This window comes from Dufourea novaeangliae, unplaced genomic scaffold, assembly GCF_001272555.1.
Source record: "Dufourea novaeangliae isolate 0120121106 unplaced genomic scaffold, ASM127255v1 scaffold118, whole genome shotgun sequence".
Lineage (NCBI taxonomy): Eukaryota > Metazoa > Arthropoda > Insecta > Hymenoptera > Halictidae > Dufourea > Dufourea novaeangliae.
In genome coordinates this window covers 774,402-789,536 of record NW_015374006.1, presented here as the reverse complement: position 1 = coordinate 789,536, position 15,135 = coordinate 774,402, and the positions used below count along the sequence as shown (strand labels likewise).

General features: G+C 31.0%; 3 protein-coding genes across 3 annotated transcripts; all 3 read left to right on the top strand.

Moving 5' to 3' along the window:
* Window positions 1-1,277: 1,277 nt before the first annotated feature.
* Window positions 1,278-6,198, top strand: LOC107188243 (E3 ubiquitin-protein ligase TRIM33). The gene is made up of 11 exons (XM_015576505.1): window positions 1,278-1,719; window positions 2,167-2,396; window positions 2,491-2,771; window positions 2,932-3,042; window positions 3,122-3,316; window positions 3,386-3,498; window positions 3,631-4,860; window positions 5,212-5,371; window positions 5,444-5,627; window positions 5,715-5,867; window positions 5,957-6,198. Exons 1-11 carry the CDS (start codon window positions 1,386-1,388, stop codon window positions 6,128-6,130), a joined length of 3,165 nt encoding a protein of 1,054 aa, XP_015431991.1. The 5' UTR covers window positions 1,278-1,385; the 3' UTR covers window positions 6,131-6,198.
* A 1,983-nt stretch (window positions 6,199-8,181) lies between these two features.
* LOC107188251 (centromere protein J) lies at window positions 8,182-12,621 on the top strand. Its single transcript, XM_015576514.1, has 3 exons — window positions 8,182-11,555; window positions 12,076-12,271; window positions 12,342-12,621. Exons 1-3 carry the CDS (start codon window positions 8,224-8,226, stop codon window positions 12,468-12,470), a joined length of 3,657 nt encoding a protein of 1,218 aa, XP_015432000.1. The 5' UTR covers window positions 8,182-8,223; the 3' UTR covers window positions 12,471-12,621.
* Window positions 12,622-13,214: 593 nt separating this feature from the next.
* Window positions 13,215-15,012, top strand: LOC107188205 (serine/threonine-protein phosphatase Pgam5, mitochondrial-like). The gene is made up of 5 exons (XM_015576460.1): window positions 13,215-13,383; window positions 14,036-14,214; window positions 14,317-14,531; window positions 14,657-14,787; window positions 14,862-15,012. The coding sequence occupies exons 1-5, from the start codon at window positions 13,217-13,219 to the stop codon at window positions 15,010-15,012; spliced, it is 843 nt and encodes a 280-aa protein (XP_015431946.1). The 5' UTR covers window positions 13,215-13,216.
* Window positions 15,013-15,135: the final 123 nt, after the last annotated feature.

The following is a 15,135-nucleotide window of genomic DNA, read 5'->3' as shown; positions in this document are numbered from 1 at the left end:
ACAATGATTCATTTTAAAGGGGAATTCCAATTGTTTTCGTTCAAAATCTAACTGGGTTTGTTGATTTTGTATATGAGTACATCCGATTCTAAAGTAATTCAATACTTAGAATTTTAATGTAATAATTAATTATTACATAAGAAAGTGTGATTAATACACTATACTTTAATTTACATTATAATAAATTAAATCACGCTTGGTCGTCGGTTGGTGTTACAATTTTCGGACATTCAATTGCTCTAGTAACAACACGAATCATTGATTCTAGTTATATTTTGGTTGATTGTGAGAGCAGCTTAAATTATCCCCTCCATTGAGAATCATTGCCGGAATGTGTGTATCATACATGTATATGATGGGTGCATGAGAGCGTGCATATACGTGTGTAGTATGCGCTGCTTTTTTATTGCATTCATTGCTTTCGCTCAATTAGTACTTTAAAAGCAATATTGCAGCTCGAGATGTAACAGCAGAACTTTTCAAGAGCTTCGTGAATTTATAAAATATTTCATAAACAAAATTAATATTTAATCATGCAGCTCTACGATCTAAAAAAACTATTGTTTCTATCTACATTTTTCAAAATATAGTAAAAAAATATACAATTGACAGTGCCAGTTGTAAAAAAATCAATGGAAGTACCACACCATAGAATGTACTGAATAATTTTATATATTTTCTGCATGATAAGGAATACTCATCAAAATATTGATACTTACTCAGCAGTATAAAGATTCGAGAGTATTTAGAAGCAAAGTTTGCTTTCTGAAATTAACTTTAGTCCTATACATTTCTCACACGACTCCGAAATATTTTTCAGTTTGACATATTATCATACATTGCGTTGTATGTTGTATTCACCAAGAATCGATCTTCGATACAAAATGTCTACGTCTTGAACTGGTCTTCAATTGTCACATCAGGAGCACGAATTATATTATAAAAGAACGGAATCTTATTGGTACGCATTTTCAGGTTGCAGTGGGTGTAAACTGTTTGACCATCAGTGTACCACGATTCCTATTCGCTATGCAATCTGCAACTACTTTTTTTAAGACTAATTGTAAGCTGTTCAACAAAAATGGCTAATTGTACATAGTTTACAATATCTAGTATACAAAAACATTTTATTTGAAAATCACAATAAAACCGTTATTCTGAAATCTCTGGAATCATTGAATCCTCCATTCTAGAGGTCGCCATTGCACATAATATCTAACTCGCCTTTCGTTTTCCCACCTGGATCGTATTAATCAGAATGAGTTGAATGTGTTGAGTGTGTAGCATGGTGGACCATGGCGCTCCACAGTTCAAGAAAGATATATTTTCATAATTCGTAAAAACGATTTTTCGTGTGTACCTATTTATGCTTGAATAATATTAACATGGAACCTCGAGTGAACGAACTGCTAATAGCGGGCCCTGTCGCGACGATTAAAGAAGAACCGGTTGATCAAACTGGCGCGAAGCAAGACATGCAACAATCTCCGCAAGTACAGGGCGTTTGCATCGAGGAAGAATGCGAACAACGTATCGAGTGTACCACCGAGGGCCAAGAAAACGAGACCCGGGCATTTTTATCGAAATGTGTATTCTGTGGAAAAACGTTTGTTCCTGGTGACGATCCAAAACTTTTGGAGTGTTTACACGCAGCGTGCTCGGCATGTGTCAACAGTAAACTGAGTGATCACAATACGTCGGTCGACGTGGATGTTTTGTGTAAGATCATATTATACTATCATGATTTAGTCTGTGGATGTTCACGCGAATACATAAAATCTCCAGTAAATCGTGGTACAACTAACAGGTCCACGGTTTTACTTGTAAAACCAAATAAAAAATGTAGAATACAATTTTTCCATGTAAAGTTTCATGTACGAGAAAATCGAATCTGACAATTTTGTATGCACCCATGATTTCAAATACGGTGAATTCCATTTTGATTTGTTCTATTGGACTATTCATTTTAATTATACTTTGTAAACGTAATTTTCAATATACATTCTAGATTGTAAATACAATCACGAAAAAAGTACTTTTAAAAGAATTATAATTTATGATTTGATATTGAATCCTTGATGACGTGTGTTCTGCAAAGAAATAGATATTGTAGATGTATAATGTAATTTATTATATGTGGGTTAAATTGTATATATATTGTTGCAGTGGAAAGCAATGTGATTGCTTGTCAAATTTGTAATGTCACCACTCAAGCAGACAATTTAATCGAGAATCAGTTTTTGTCAAAATTTATAGAGGAAGATAGTAGTCCAGGTACAGATGATGAGTTTAAAGAAACAGAAGAAGAAAAAAAGTGTACCAGCTGTCATGATAATGCTAATGCTACCAGTTGGTGTGTAGAATGTGAAGAATTTATTTGTCAAAATTGTGTTATGGTAATGAAATTATGATACTGATTGCATTGTATATCATGCATATATTTTTCAGAAGTAATTTGAAGAGTAATATTGAATTTTGTACTTCTTTAAGGCACATCAAAGACTAAAAATCACAAAGGATCACACTATTAAACCAAAGGATGAAGTTGCCAATGATAGAGATAACGTTAAAAAGAGCAATAAAAAGATACCTGGCTATTTATTTTGTACAATTCATTCACACGAACAGTTGTCCTTATTTTGTCAAACGTGTGATAAACTTACTTGTAGGGATTGTCAGTTAAGTGAACATAGAGATCACAAGTACAAATTTATTCATGAAATTGCTGCTGAGACGCGTACTTCTGTATCAACCTTACTTAAAGAAGTCAGGTAATATTTTTTTAAATTAATCATAATATTTTTACATTTAACTATTAACACTACTGTGTTAGATCATAGATAAGTTATTATTATTTTGTGAATTTTTCTTATATACTTAGAAAGTTACTTATATCTGAATTACTGAAATTATACTGTTTGTATTTTTTAGTTACAAACGAGTCTTACTCAAGAGTGCTATGAAAGTTATAGAGGATAGACAAGTCCTCATTCTAGAAAAGAAGAAAAATTTAGTACAAGATATAACACAAATGGTGGTGCAGTAAGTTCTTTAATCTTTATATAAAAATTTATTGAAGTCAAGTAAAATTACTTGGTTTATGTAATTTATCTTTTTAAAGGTTAACAAATGCAATTAATACCAGAGGAAAACAATTAGTTATGCGTTTGAATGAAGTTTGTGATCAAAAGCAGAATACGTTAAACGAAAAGAAAGTAGCTTTAGACCAATTATCAAAGCTTACAGATCATTGTATTCAATTTGTGGCTCATGCATTAAAGAAAGGTTCAGATCTAGAACTACTTTATAGTAAAAAGTATGTATTCGGTTAATGTACATAGATTGTAAATAATATTGAATGTATTCTGTAATGCTGTTATTGCAGATCCGTTACGAGTCACTTGCAAAGAATTAAAAGCAGACGAGCTGACATTCCAAATCCAGAAATACCTGTTAGAATACATTTATCCTTGGAAAAAGTGCCAGACTTGATAAAAGGTTAAATTAGTATAAATAGGTGCTTAATTATATTATTAAATATAGGCATTGTGTGATATTGCTACGATCGAAAATTACAATATATAATATTAGTAACATGTCGGGGCTAAAATAAATATTTTTAAATTTCAGTGGTTTCATCGATCGGAGCGATAGTAGTGGATGGCAGAGTATATCCTTCGATATCTCCATTGGGCGGAATTAATACGCCATCTATGTCGTACAATGAATCTCAGCCAGAGCAGAAACAGACAAATAATCTCTCGACTACTCCTATGGATGGTTCCTCTGTGGCTGCTCAATTACCTCCCGTAACGCAACAGTCGAATAATATTCAACAAAATTCCTATCAACAAGTGCCTCCGTCGTTATCTCTACCACAACAACAACAACAGCAGCAGCAGCAGCAACAACAGCAGCAGCACCAACAACAACAACCACTACAACTACCACAATCACAAAATTATATGCAACATTATCCTATTAATAATATGCCACCACGATCATCGCCTCAGGCACATCAGCCACGGGTGTTATATGCGGTTAACTTCAACAATAAGATGCAGCATCCAGTAATGATGCAACAGCGACCATTGGGTAGTTGTCATCAACAAGTAACATCATCTACGCATCCGCATCAACAAGTCCATATAGATCAACTTGGACAGAATACAAGTCTACGTGGGCTTCTTGCACATAATCCTCCTCCTTATCGGCCTTCTGCAAACCATGTACCATACCGACTACCACCGTATAGATATCCTTCTAATAATTCTCAACGACCAGTACCGCCACACACGTATCAACCGACAAATACATCAATGGCATCTGGTATGAGGCTTCCACAATGTAACGCAACTTCACCATCTGCTCAGCATTTAAATTATCCTGTGCAACAGCTCACCGCAGCCCGTTGGCACATCCCCCAAAATGTTAATCCTTGTCTTCCTTATTATCCTTCCCGCCATCAAGCCACACCACCAATGCCAGTTCCTATCAATGATACTTATAAAATAACGTTAAAGAATCAACAACCCAACAACAATCAAAAATATAATACGCAAACAAGCGTTGCTTCCGATAATCCTCCTCAGGCGCAAAATTCACCATCTGTTGGGCACACGGTCAGTTCCTCGGTACCCAAAACGCCTAGTCCTGTGCCACCCGGAAAGACGGACGAAACTGAAAAGAGTTTAGACAAATTTTGCCAGAAATCATTGAACGATTTGATGCTCACTATTGCTAAATTAGATAGTAATGGAATCGTGGTGATACCAGAGGCGCAACGAAATCAGTTGGATTCTGCTCAAGTAGATAGTTCAACTGATGAGGGAATGAATCCGATGGCAGAGAATTCATCAGGTATTTTAATGTCTTGAACAAATGTTTAGTGATGAGCAACGTTTTCTTTGCAGTGGACCAAACTAGAAAATCTAGCAACCTGAAAATACCTAATTTACTAATTTAACAATTGTTAATTTACTTTAGGTTTTACTTAATTTATATCATTTTAGCTGATTGAAGTGGGTTGTACAAGCAACTTCTACGAGCTGCCGGTTGCTCATCACTGGATTAGTGCTTTATGATGTTGATTATTTTAGTTTAATGAAATAAGATGTAAATATAATGTAATTAACATGTGAATATTTTTAGAAAAATCTAACAAATAATAATGAAGTAATAAACGCACATGCATAATTATATGTTCGATAGATAATTCCAAAAGTGCTGCAGCATCTATGGCAAAGGATGATCCTAATGAAGATTGGTGTGCAGTATGCATGGATGGAGGAGATGCTGTACTATGTTGTGATAAATGTCCAAAAGTCTTCCACTTGTATTGTCATATTCCTAGCTTAAAATCATTTCCTGAGTAAGTATCTAGGTACTGTAGCTTATTCGACACATATGACGTAAATATCTAAATATTCTTTGTTTGTTGCAGTGAAAGCGAAACTTGGCAGTGTATGTTGTGTACAAATGTGCTTGATTGTTCAGATGATCCAGCAGGAGAAAAAAGGCCCAACACAATCTGTGCAAAAGAGTTACGAATTGCCCAAAGGATTATACTGGAGTTGTATTGCCAGTATGAGCAAAGTTTACCCTTCCGTGAAGTTGTTTCTAGTGAGGTAAATTTGTTATATAAATATTTCTGTACATATGTTCGTAGGTTACATAACAGAAAAGTATTTTATTGTTTAATTTCTTTCTTATAGATAGTTGATTATCATCGTATTATAAAGAAACCAATTGCGTTAGATGTAATTAGAGATAAATTGAAACCTGATCACCCAAATCATTATATGGACTTGAGACAAGTAATGGCAGATGTGAGATTGATGTTTAAGAATGCTTTCACATACAACCCTGTAAGTGTTTCTAAAGTATGACATTCTGTAGTATCATATTCGTAGAAACGAAGTTATTTATTATGTCTGTGTAATTAAATTTCGTTTAGGTTGAGTCGCAAGTGTATCAAGAAGCTCGTAATTTAGAAGAATTTTTTGAGAAATTGTTACTGAAATGGGCACCGAATTATGCTTACGACGATCCTTTCCTATCAGCTGATAGAGAAGAAGAGGAGGAAGTATTCCCTCCGAATAGAAAATATCGACGGATAGTTACTGACTAATTTTTATTTGTCACAACCGTGCACTTGAAAAAGTACGTTATTTTTAAAAGAAAATAGCAGAATTACATTTCGAAGCAAACTACAAACAATTTTTGGTTATATTCTTATTTCTCATGTTCAATTAATTGATATAGTACATCATAAGTGTTCAAGAAATACTAACAGAACAGTCGTTTATAATTGTAGTATAGCATCGATCGGGTTACTCTTCTTTCTTTAATTAAGGACAATTTTACTGTCTATTGCATGAATTTATAAATTAATGGTGAATGTTATTTTATCGAAACAAAATTTTGTTTACACAGTACTTGGATATTTGTTGAAGTTTATGAATTCGATATGAAGTCAATTTCTGAAATACTTATCATTAAGTTATATGGTTCAGCGAACGTCTAATTAAATCAGTTTTACGATGAAGTATTTCAGAAGTACGCAAGTATATTTTTTATAAAGTATTATGACTTTATATACATATTATCATTCTAATAAAATTAAATTGTATGGCGGCAACGTTGTATTAATCGTTGATAGAAAATTACAGTTGACTATGTTGTAGAAAACATATTGATTATAAATTTTATATATTGATATATAACTTTCACAAATTTTGTTGAAAAACCCCGGGTTTTCAACAATATTCTGAGATATGCATGGTATTTAATGACCAATTGCACATTTAGTTTGTTGCGAGACAATGTATTACAGCGAATAATTTTAATGTACGGATTTCCTAGTTAATTTTTCATTCTATAGTTATACCTTAGTTTAAATTAAAACATTACGCGTATCGTATTTACGTAATACTGCTCGACTGTAGAAAACATTTTATCTGTTTTATTGAATTCAATATACATAGCCTGTAACTAAAATTTTTAACATGTCTTTGCTTTCTACACAGTTGTAATTTGTAATAAAAATTCTATAAGATTAAATTAGTTGCATCACTTTTTATATAAAAAAAAAGAATATTTTAGAATTTTATTTTATTGTGAATCAAATAACATTACATATTAAATAAATTGTCTAATGTGGAATTCATTTATAACGATTTTACAAAGTTAACAAATGTATGTAACATTTAAAACATATATTGCATTATACTTTTAGAAGTTAGAATAAATATGACCATTTCTAGAAAGATGAAAATACCTGAATATTATTTGTACTATAAAAATGATTTTTTCAGTAAATTCGTTTTCTTCTTTTTTCCTACTTGAATTACATTATAAAATTATATAAAATTCTGGAAATTGATTTATGTCCTTATAAAAATGAAAGATTATAGAAACAAATTTAAAAGTCAATAATATGTCATTTGTTTTCAAATATAAAAATTTATATTTTTAATATTAATAGAATAAATACAATTTGAAACACTAAAGTTTTCTATAGACATTTTCTTATTCACAGCAACGAAGAAAATGTTTTTTATTTAAAAGAAGAAAAGAAAAGAATTATTTATTATTTCTATTTATATGAAGTACTGTTATTGGTTCGTCATTTCAAAAGGAACCAATCTACTAGTTCTTTAAGCAGGGTGGGCAACTGTTCCGTACCATTTGCGCGGTTCAAACTTGATAACATGTGGTTCATATTGATATATATTTATCACTTTTGAACTGTCAAACGGTTTGAAGTGAAAACAAGTATCAGATCCATTTATTTAAGGACGTGAGAACTGTTCGAGCGAGCTTGATTTTTAATATATTTTTCCTGGATTTCTTAATCTTTAATTTGCTGGTCTATATACGTATCTGTAAAAAGAATAGAAACACTTTATTTTAAACTAACAAACAAAAATTTAACTGTTGACTTTTCATCTATATATATGCTCTTTTTGATGAATGTTAACGTTTGTCAAGTTTTATTACTGTACACCTTTTCCAAGCGTATTAAAGGAAATCTCTACTTGAACATGAGTTAAAAAAGGTCTAGAAAATAAATTTAAAAAGGTATTTATAAAACTGTATTTTTATAATGCCACAGAGTAACAAATATATGTATATATATAATGTATATTTGTGTAGATTGTTTTATAAAATGTAAATAATTCTTAATTACATTTACTATTTATGTAACAAATTATTAAAAAAATGGATTTAGAAGCAACTCTAGTTGAACGATTAGAAAAATTAAGACAATGGCAATTGGAACAGCAGGAACGATTATTGAAACAGCAACAGATGCAAAGAGAAATGTTAACTCAGAAGCAGGACTGTATATATAAAGCACTTGAATTATCTATCCAAGAACTTGACCTTAGTGAGAATATTTTGCATGTCAATGATTTAAATAAATCTGAAACTGATAATGAATATTCAATGGACCTTAATGAATCAGGGAGAATAAAAAACTATATGGAAATTGTTGAACAAAATGTAAATAATTGTAACAATTTCATTTCTCAACCACAACTTCCTTGTAAAGAATCAATTGAGCAGACAAAAGATAAACATGACATAAGATTAACACTACTTTCCCCCCAACAAGGAAAAGAATTAGAGCAATTCATAATAGATGGAATAGCACCATTATCATATAATGAAACATTAACTAATCATATTTGCATTGATGATGTACCAATTCCTTCCCCAAATAAAGATTTTCGTACCTTACTTGAAGAAAAATTGAAAGACTATGAAAATGTGTCTGGGGAGAAAACTAACAGCAATTCAGTAACTAAAGTAAAGAAGCCGTTTTTAAGGAAAGGAGAAGGCCTATCTAGATTTAAATTAAATCGAGAGTCACAATCTTCTACCAGAAAAACAAGATCACGCAGTGCATCTTTTTCTACTAGCACACAGCCTAATTCTAAACATTCTAAGAATGAATTCAGATGCGACAATGTTAATAGATCTACAAGAAATACACAAATGACAAAAAGTTTGCATCGTACAAATGAACCACAAAAGCATTTGGGTTTGAAAAGTGTTCCCTTACCAAAAAGAAAAGTTCGTAGTAAATCTGAGTCTAGTACTTCAGTTACTCAACTGGAGGATTATGTTCAGAATGTTAAAAATGCTGAATCAAGTACATCGGACTTTGACTCAAGAACACAGAAAGAAATGGAAGAAGTAAGGGTATTTGAATTATTAGAAGAAAAAGCAGAGAATTCCAGCTTCTGTTCTACATCTAGTACAGTTGTTGCATTCTTGCAACAATCAACGCCATTTAAGATGAAAAAACATCAAAGTCCAATAATTAAAAATTCCAAGAGTCGATCAGCCTTTAAATCTAATCATGCTTATGTATGTACAACTCCTATTAAAACCAATGATTCTTGTTGCAACTATAAATCCAATGGAAATCAAAAAGAATTCCTCTCAGTAAAAAATAATAAAGTTTCAAGTAATGCAAAAGCTTTGGACGATATTAAGGAAAATACTAAAATAGATACAAATATCAAGAGGCACACAGCATCAGGAAATCAACTTCAATCTACACAGAGTCAACAAAACTGTTATGATATTCCTAATGCTGAGAATGGTAATGATGTTAGTCTTCACGTCAGATTTTCTGAGTACAACGAATATAAAACTATTGGATTAACAGACACATCAAGTATATCATCTGAATCATTAACACTAACAAATTTCTGTGATGAAAAGGTTTGGAATGATACTTTAACTTCAGAAGTATTTGATACAGAAATGTTATCACAGTCCCCAACAGTGATACAAGATAAAATGCGAAATAATGATGATAAACCCAAATGTGAACATAGCAATGGAGAAGAAGAATTAAGTTATAAGTCCTTACATGGAACTATCACACAAAAGAATGGTTTTAATTATAATGAGGATATACACCAACAAATTTACCATAACAATGAATCAGAATTCTCAGATACTACTGACCAATCTCGTGACGATGAACAGAGTATTTTAGGAGAATATGATACAAATAAATCAATCTTGCAGGAAATTAATAAATTGTATAATACCGAAAAATCGAAGAAATGTGTAGACAAATGTAACACTAAAGAAAGAAACGATTTAGTAGATAATTATAATGATATGGCCAGACCTAATGGTCAAAGAAGTGAAGAAAATTTACAGAATACAAATAAAACTATCTTCAAATCAGAACTTTTAAAAAATCGTTTACTGGAGCTTGAACAAGAAATTAGCATATTCCGTAAAGAAAACACAGCTTTATCTATTCAGCGCAAAAAGTTAGAAGAAGATCACAGAAATTTATGTAAAGAATATGCAGACAAAGAAAAAAACTTAGAAGATAGCAGAAAACAGATGGAAGACCGTTTACAAGATGAAAGAAAAAAGCTGGCTCGTGAAAAAGCTGCATTAGAAAGTAGGATGCGGGATTCACAAGAGAAAGCCCAACAGAGTAAGTTGGAAAGGCAGGAAATACAAAGTTTAAGGCAGGAATTAGAAACATTAAGAGAAGAATTTCATATAAAAGAAAGTAGATGGAACGCTGCACAATCCAGACACAAGTGTCAAATGAGGATATTAAGAATGGAGAACACCAAATTAAAGCAAGAGATTGAAAGATTACAAAATTTGAAAAAAAGTAATGTTCGAAGCAAAGGAAAATCTGGAAATTTTTCTAATACAAGAGCAATTCATCAAATTAATAAGCAAATTAACATGCAGCATGAAGAATCAAAAAAATCTAATGATAATTCATCATCAGAGGAGACTGATCAGAAGTTGGTAGAACACATAACAAAAGCCACTGGTAAAATTGACTCTCAGGATGCAGAAGAAGACAAATATAATTGTAAAAACAATAAGAGTATTCTGAATGAAAGGCTACAAAAGAATCAGACAAGTATGGTAAATGTTGCTAAAAAACGTAGTTTGTATGAAAATCTAATTAAGGAGGCAACAGTAGATTTAATGGAAGTTCAAGAACAACTTTATACTTCAGAAAATTTAAACGAATCTAAATCTGATTCAAACGGTGAATTAAGAAAGCTGAGTAGGTCAATAAATACCATAAAGAATGATTCTGAAGAGCTAATAAAAGATTCTGATGCTGTAGTTTTTACTCATACTAATTCAAATGAAAATGCTCAATTACATGTACAGAATGAATATGAACAGTCTATATCTTCACCCAAAATGTCTCACAAGCAACATAATCAGAAACTAACATCAGTATCACCAGATGAATTACTGTCGAACACTTGTATAAAAAATACATCACCATGCCAAAGTAATTCTAATGTTGATAAACAAGACATAAGGCAAATTCAACATCCTGACGGACGTATCGAGTATTGGTATCCAAACGGAAATGTTAAAAAGATTTTTCCTGAAGAAGGTTTGACTAAGTTAATATATTACAATGGAGATGTTCGAGAAACTAATAAAGATGGAAAAATAAGATATTTCTATGCATCAACTCGTACATGGCATACAACAATGCCGGATGGTTTAGAAATTTTAGAATTTGCCGAGTAAGTTACCATATTTATGGTATGGCTGAAAAGATAGTACAATCAGGCAGAAGATAATTTCATATGCAAAAATAAATTAAAAGTGAAAAATAAAATTTTGTCATCCAAGCCTAGGTAGCACAAATGACGCCTTGAAGACGCCCATTTTACGGCTATTTTAGGTCTAAGGCGCCTTTAGCCGTCTTCAAGGCATCATGTGGTATTTGGAAAGGCTTAGTTTTAAAAAGAAATCGATTTGGAAAATTCATCTATAACGCGCATATTTGTACTAGCAATGAGTAAGACGGAACGCAACGAACAAACGCGCTAACCAAGTCTTATTCAATTTCACACAAATAAACGCAGATTTTCAAATTCAATTATGTCGGAAAGGAAGCCTTTGATAAAAAAGTTGATTTTACACTTTTATTTTTGTATAAGGAATCACCAGCCTGCTTGTACCATCCTCTCGGTTACACCCTTATATATATTACTACTTCTGATAATTAATTATAATATACCATTTTTATTGGTAACGTAGTGGTCAAGTGGAAAGAAGATTACATGATGGTGCAGTGGAAGTATCATTTCCAGACGGTTCTGTACGAATTCTGGAATCAGATGGATCTGAAAAATGGACCCTACCGGATGGAACCTTAATTCAAACTTTTACTAATGGAGAGAAAGTTCTTTCTTTACCAAACGGACAACGAGAAATACATACTAAGACTCACAAGGTACAAATGACAATGTCATTGAAATTTACATGTTCCATAAATATTTTTTAATATATTTTAAATATTTCAGAGACGAGAATATCCTGATGGTACAGTTAAACTTATTTATCCTGATGGCACTCAAGAAACACGATACTCAAATGGTAGGATACGTTTGAAAGATAAAGATGGTAATCTTTTAATGGACTCGTATCAATAAAATCAGGAAATATTATTAGGAATTTGTATTTAGAAGTAATATTCACTACATGCCCCATTAAAAATAATGTGCATGATACATAAGTATATTTTACAAAGTTTCTGTACAGATGTAGCATATTATAATTAGGTATAAGTAATATTTAAGTATAGTCACAACTAAATTACAATAAATAAAAGATGAATTCCACATTTTTACAACATTAATAAAATGGAAACAACATTTTTTAATAGAATTGAATTTTGTTTTGTCCCATTTTACACCTTTCCTATCTTCTTTTTATAAAAATATTCATGTACATATAAAAGACTTTCAAAACGGAGAAGTCGTTTTAAAAAAAGTTAAATAGTCTTTTAATCGTAAAGATAATAATTTTTTGCAGTCAGTAATGAAATTTGATGTGGGATAGGAATTTAAAACTTAAAAATTTAAAACTACGCGGTGCAATTCTACATTTCAAAGCGGCAGGAACTTTTCGGACGACCTATATGTATGATATGTTGGAGAAGTTCAGTGATCTTTGAATAATTAAATGGACATAAATGGATATAAAAATTCAAAATCGTATTGATTTAAATTCTTATTTAATTAAATGGCTTTAATTTGGTAGTAACAGAGGATCCAAAATTTAAAACATAACGGAACTCGATTGAAGTGCATTGACTCAAAAAATCGTGAGATTTGAATTGTAACAGTAGCTATATAGCTTAGCCGTGATACCTCATTCACTGTGATTCACTGTAACTATGTCAAGAAGATCGAATATTAAGAAGTGGGTAACGAGGCTTGGTGTATTAAGTGGTGCAACGTTATTTTATTATAATATTTCTGGTAACAAAGAATTTCTACAGGTGCATAATTCGTGGACAACGAATGCGAATCCATCAGTGAAATGGGATCACAACTGGGATAGGTTATCTTCTTTATCATTTTTATCAATATTTTTAATACAGAAAGTATCGGTAACTTTATAATTTAATACGGATATAATTAAGACGATTTTTTATAGTTATTGTAGATACATAAATATAAACCAGATATTCTCATTCATTATTTGTATTATAATTTTAGACTGCGGATTGTATGTATTTATAGGATACACGATTGGTTAATACTCAGTATAAGCAGTATTTAATAAAGTTTAACAAGATTTTTTATTTCATTTGGTATTTAATTATATTTTGTTCAATTTGCATAAACATTCACAATCTAGTGTATAATTTTGTTGCTTCTAAAAAGAAACAATGACTTCATGTTTATATATGATATTATTTAATTGATGATATGATTGACATATGATATAATTTATTAAATGATATTGTTAATGTGTCTGCCTTCTTTCTTTGAGTAACAATTGAATGTAAATGAGAACATTATTTTCACATAAATATTGACAAATATATTTATATGTATATGCCATGTATTTTTCATTTCCCCTACTCATACATGATTGTATTTTTCTTTTTAATTTGTAATATAAATAATTAAAAATATTATTCAGAGAATATGATTTTTACTTTTAAAAGTTAATTTGTAATTTATTGTATTCGTAATTGTGTTTCTAGACGTGATCCAAAAAGTTTAGTAAAGCCAATGAAAATAAACACTGAAAATGATGAAAATATATATAACAAAGAATTATCATTGAAAAAAGCCAAAGCTAGTCGTCACATAATTTTGATACGCCATGGACAATATAATCTTTCAGGCAAAACAGATTTCGAAAGAACACTTACAGAGCTTGGTTAGTATTTTATATATTATTTATTGTTTTAAAAATAATAATATATGTTGATTTTTATGTGTTAAAAATTTCAATTAATGATATAATCTTTATATTATAAAGGTAGGAAACAGGCAGAAACAACAGGAAAAAGATTACAGGAATTAGGCTTTCCATATAGTCTGATTGTACGATCAACAATGACCAGAGCTCAGGAAACTTCTAAAATTATAGAAGAAAGATTGAAAAATGTAGCTGTAAAAGATGATTCCTTTCTTACTGAAGGTGCACCAATACCACCTGAACCACCAATTGGTCATTGGAAGTCTGAAATACATGTAGGTATATTATGATCCTTTTATGAATTTGTTCTTTGAAATTTTATTCTATATAATATTCTATACATTTTATATCAAATAGAGTAAAACTTCATAATATACTATATGACATGAATATATTTCAGTTCTATGAAGATGGACCTAGAATAGAGGCTGCATTTAGAAGATATTTTCATCGTGCAGATCCAAACCAAGAAAAAGATTCTTATACTATTATTGTTTGCCATGCAAATGTCATTAGATATTTTGTATGCCGGTAAATTATCTTTTTAGTATTTTATGTTTATACTGATGCATAAATATGATACTGAAAATTAACCTTTATTTCAGAGCATTACAATTTCCACCTGAAGGTTGGTTGCGCCTAGGTTTAAATCATGCGAGTATTACATGGGTCACTATTTTACCTAGTGGGAGAGTAAGTCTACTGACTTACGGCGATAGTGGACACATGGAGCCACGTTTAATCACTACTGGCTAAAATGAATATTGCTTATTATTTTGTACCATAAACATTTATATTCTTTAACTTTTACATTATTTTGAGGTAATAAGATAAACGGTATACTTTTATGTACTCTTTTTATTCACACAAAATAGTTTT

What these genes read in the sequence shown, in the direction of transcription:
- LOC107188243 (XM_015576505.1), top strand. Translation starts at nt 1,386, where the DNA reads ATGGAACCTCGAGTGAACGAACTGCTAATAGCGGGCCCTGTCGCGACG. An exon ending in GGTCGACGTGGATGTTTTGT is followed by an intron (nt 1,720 to 2,166) that starts GTAAGATCATAT and finishes ATATTGTTGCAG; the next exon opens with TGGAAAGCAATGTGATTGCT. An exon ending in ACCTTACTTAAAGAAGTCAG is followed by an intron (nt 2,772 to 2,931) that starts GTAATATTTTTT and finishes TGTATTTTTTAG; the next exon opens with TTACAAACGAGTCTTACTCA.
- LOC107188251 (XM_015576514.1), top strand. Translation starts at nt 8,224, where the DNA reads ATGGATTTAGAAGCAACTCTAGTTGAACGATTAGAAAAATTAAGACAA. An exon ending in GAAATTTTAGAATTTGCCGA is followed by an intron (nt 11,556 to 12,075) that starts GTAAGTTACCAT and finishes TTGGTAACGTAG; the next exon opens with TGGTCAAGTGGAAAGAAGAT. An exon ending in TACATACTAAGACTCACAAG is followed by an intron (nt 12,272 to 12,341) that starts GTACAAATGACA and finishes TAAATATTTCAG; the next exon opens with AGACGAGAATATCCTGATGG.
- LOC107188205 (XM_015576460.1), top strand. Translation starts at nt 13,217, where the DNA reads ATGTCAAGAAGATCGAATATTAAGAAGTGGGTAACGAGGCTTGGTGTA. An exon ending in TGGGATCACAACTGGGATAG is followed by an intron (nt 13,384 to 14,035) that starts GTTATCTTCTTT and finishes TTGTGTTTCTAG; the next exon opens with ACGTGATCCAAAAAGTTTAG. An exon ending in AAGAACACTTACAGAGCTTG is followed by an intron (nt 14,215 to 14,316) that starts GTTAGTATTTTA and finishes TATATTATAAAG; the next exon opens with GTAGGAAACAGGCAGAAACA.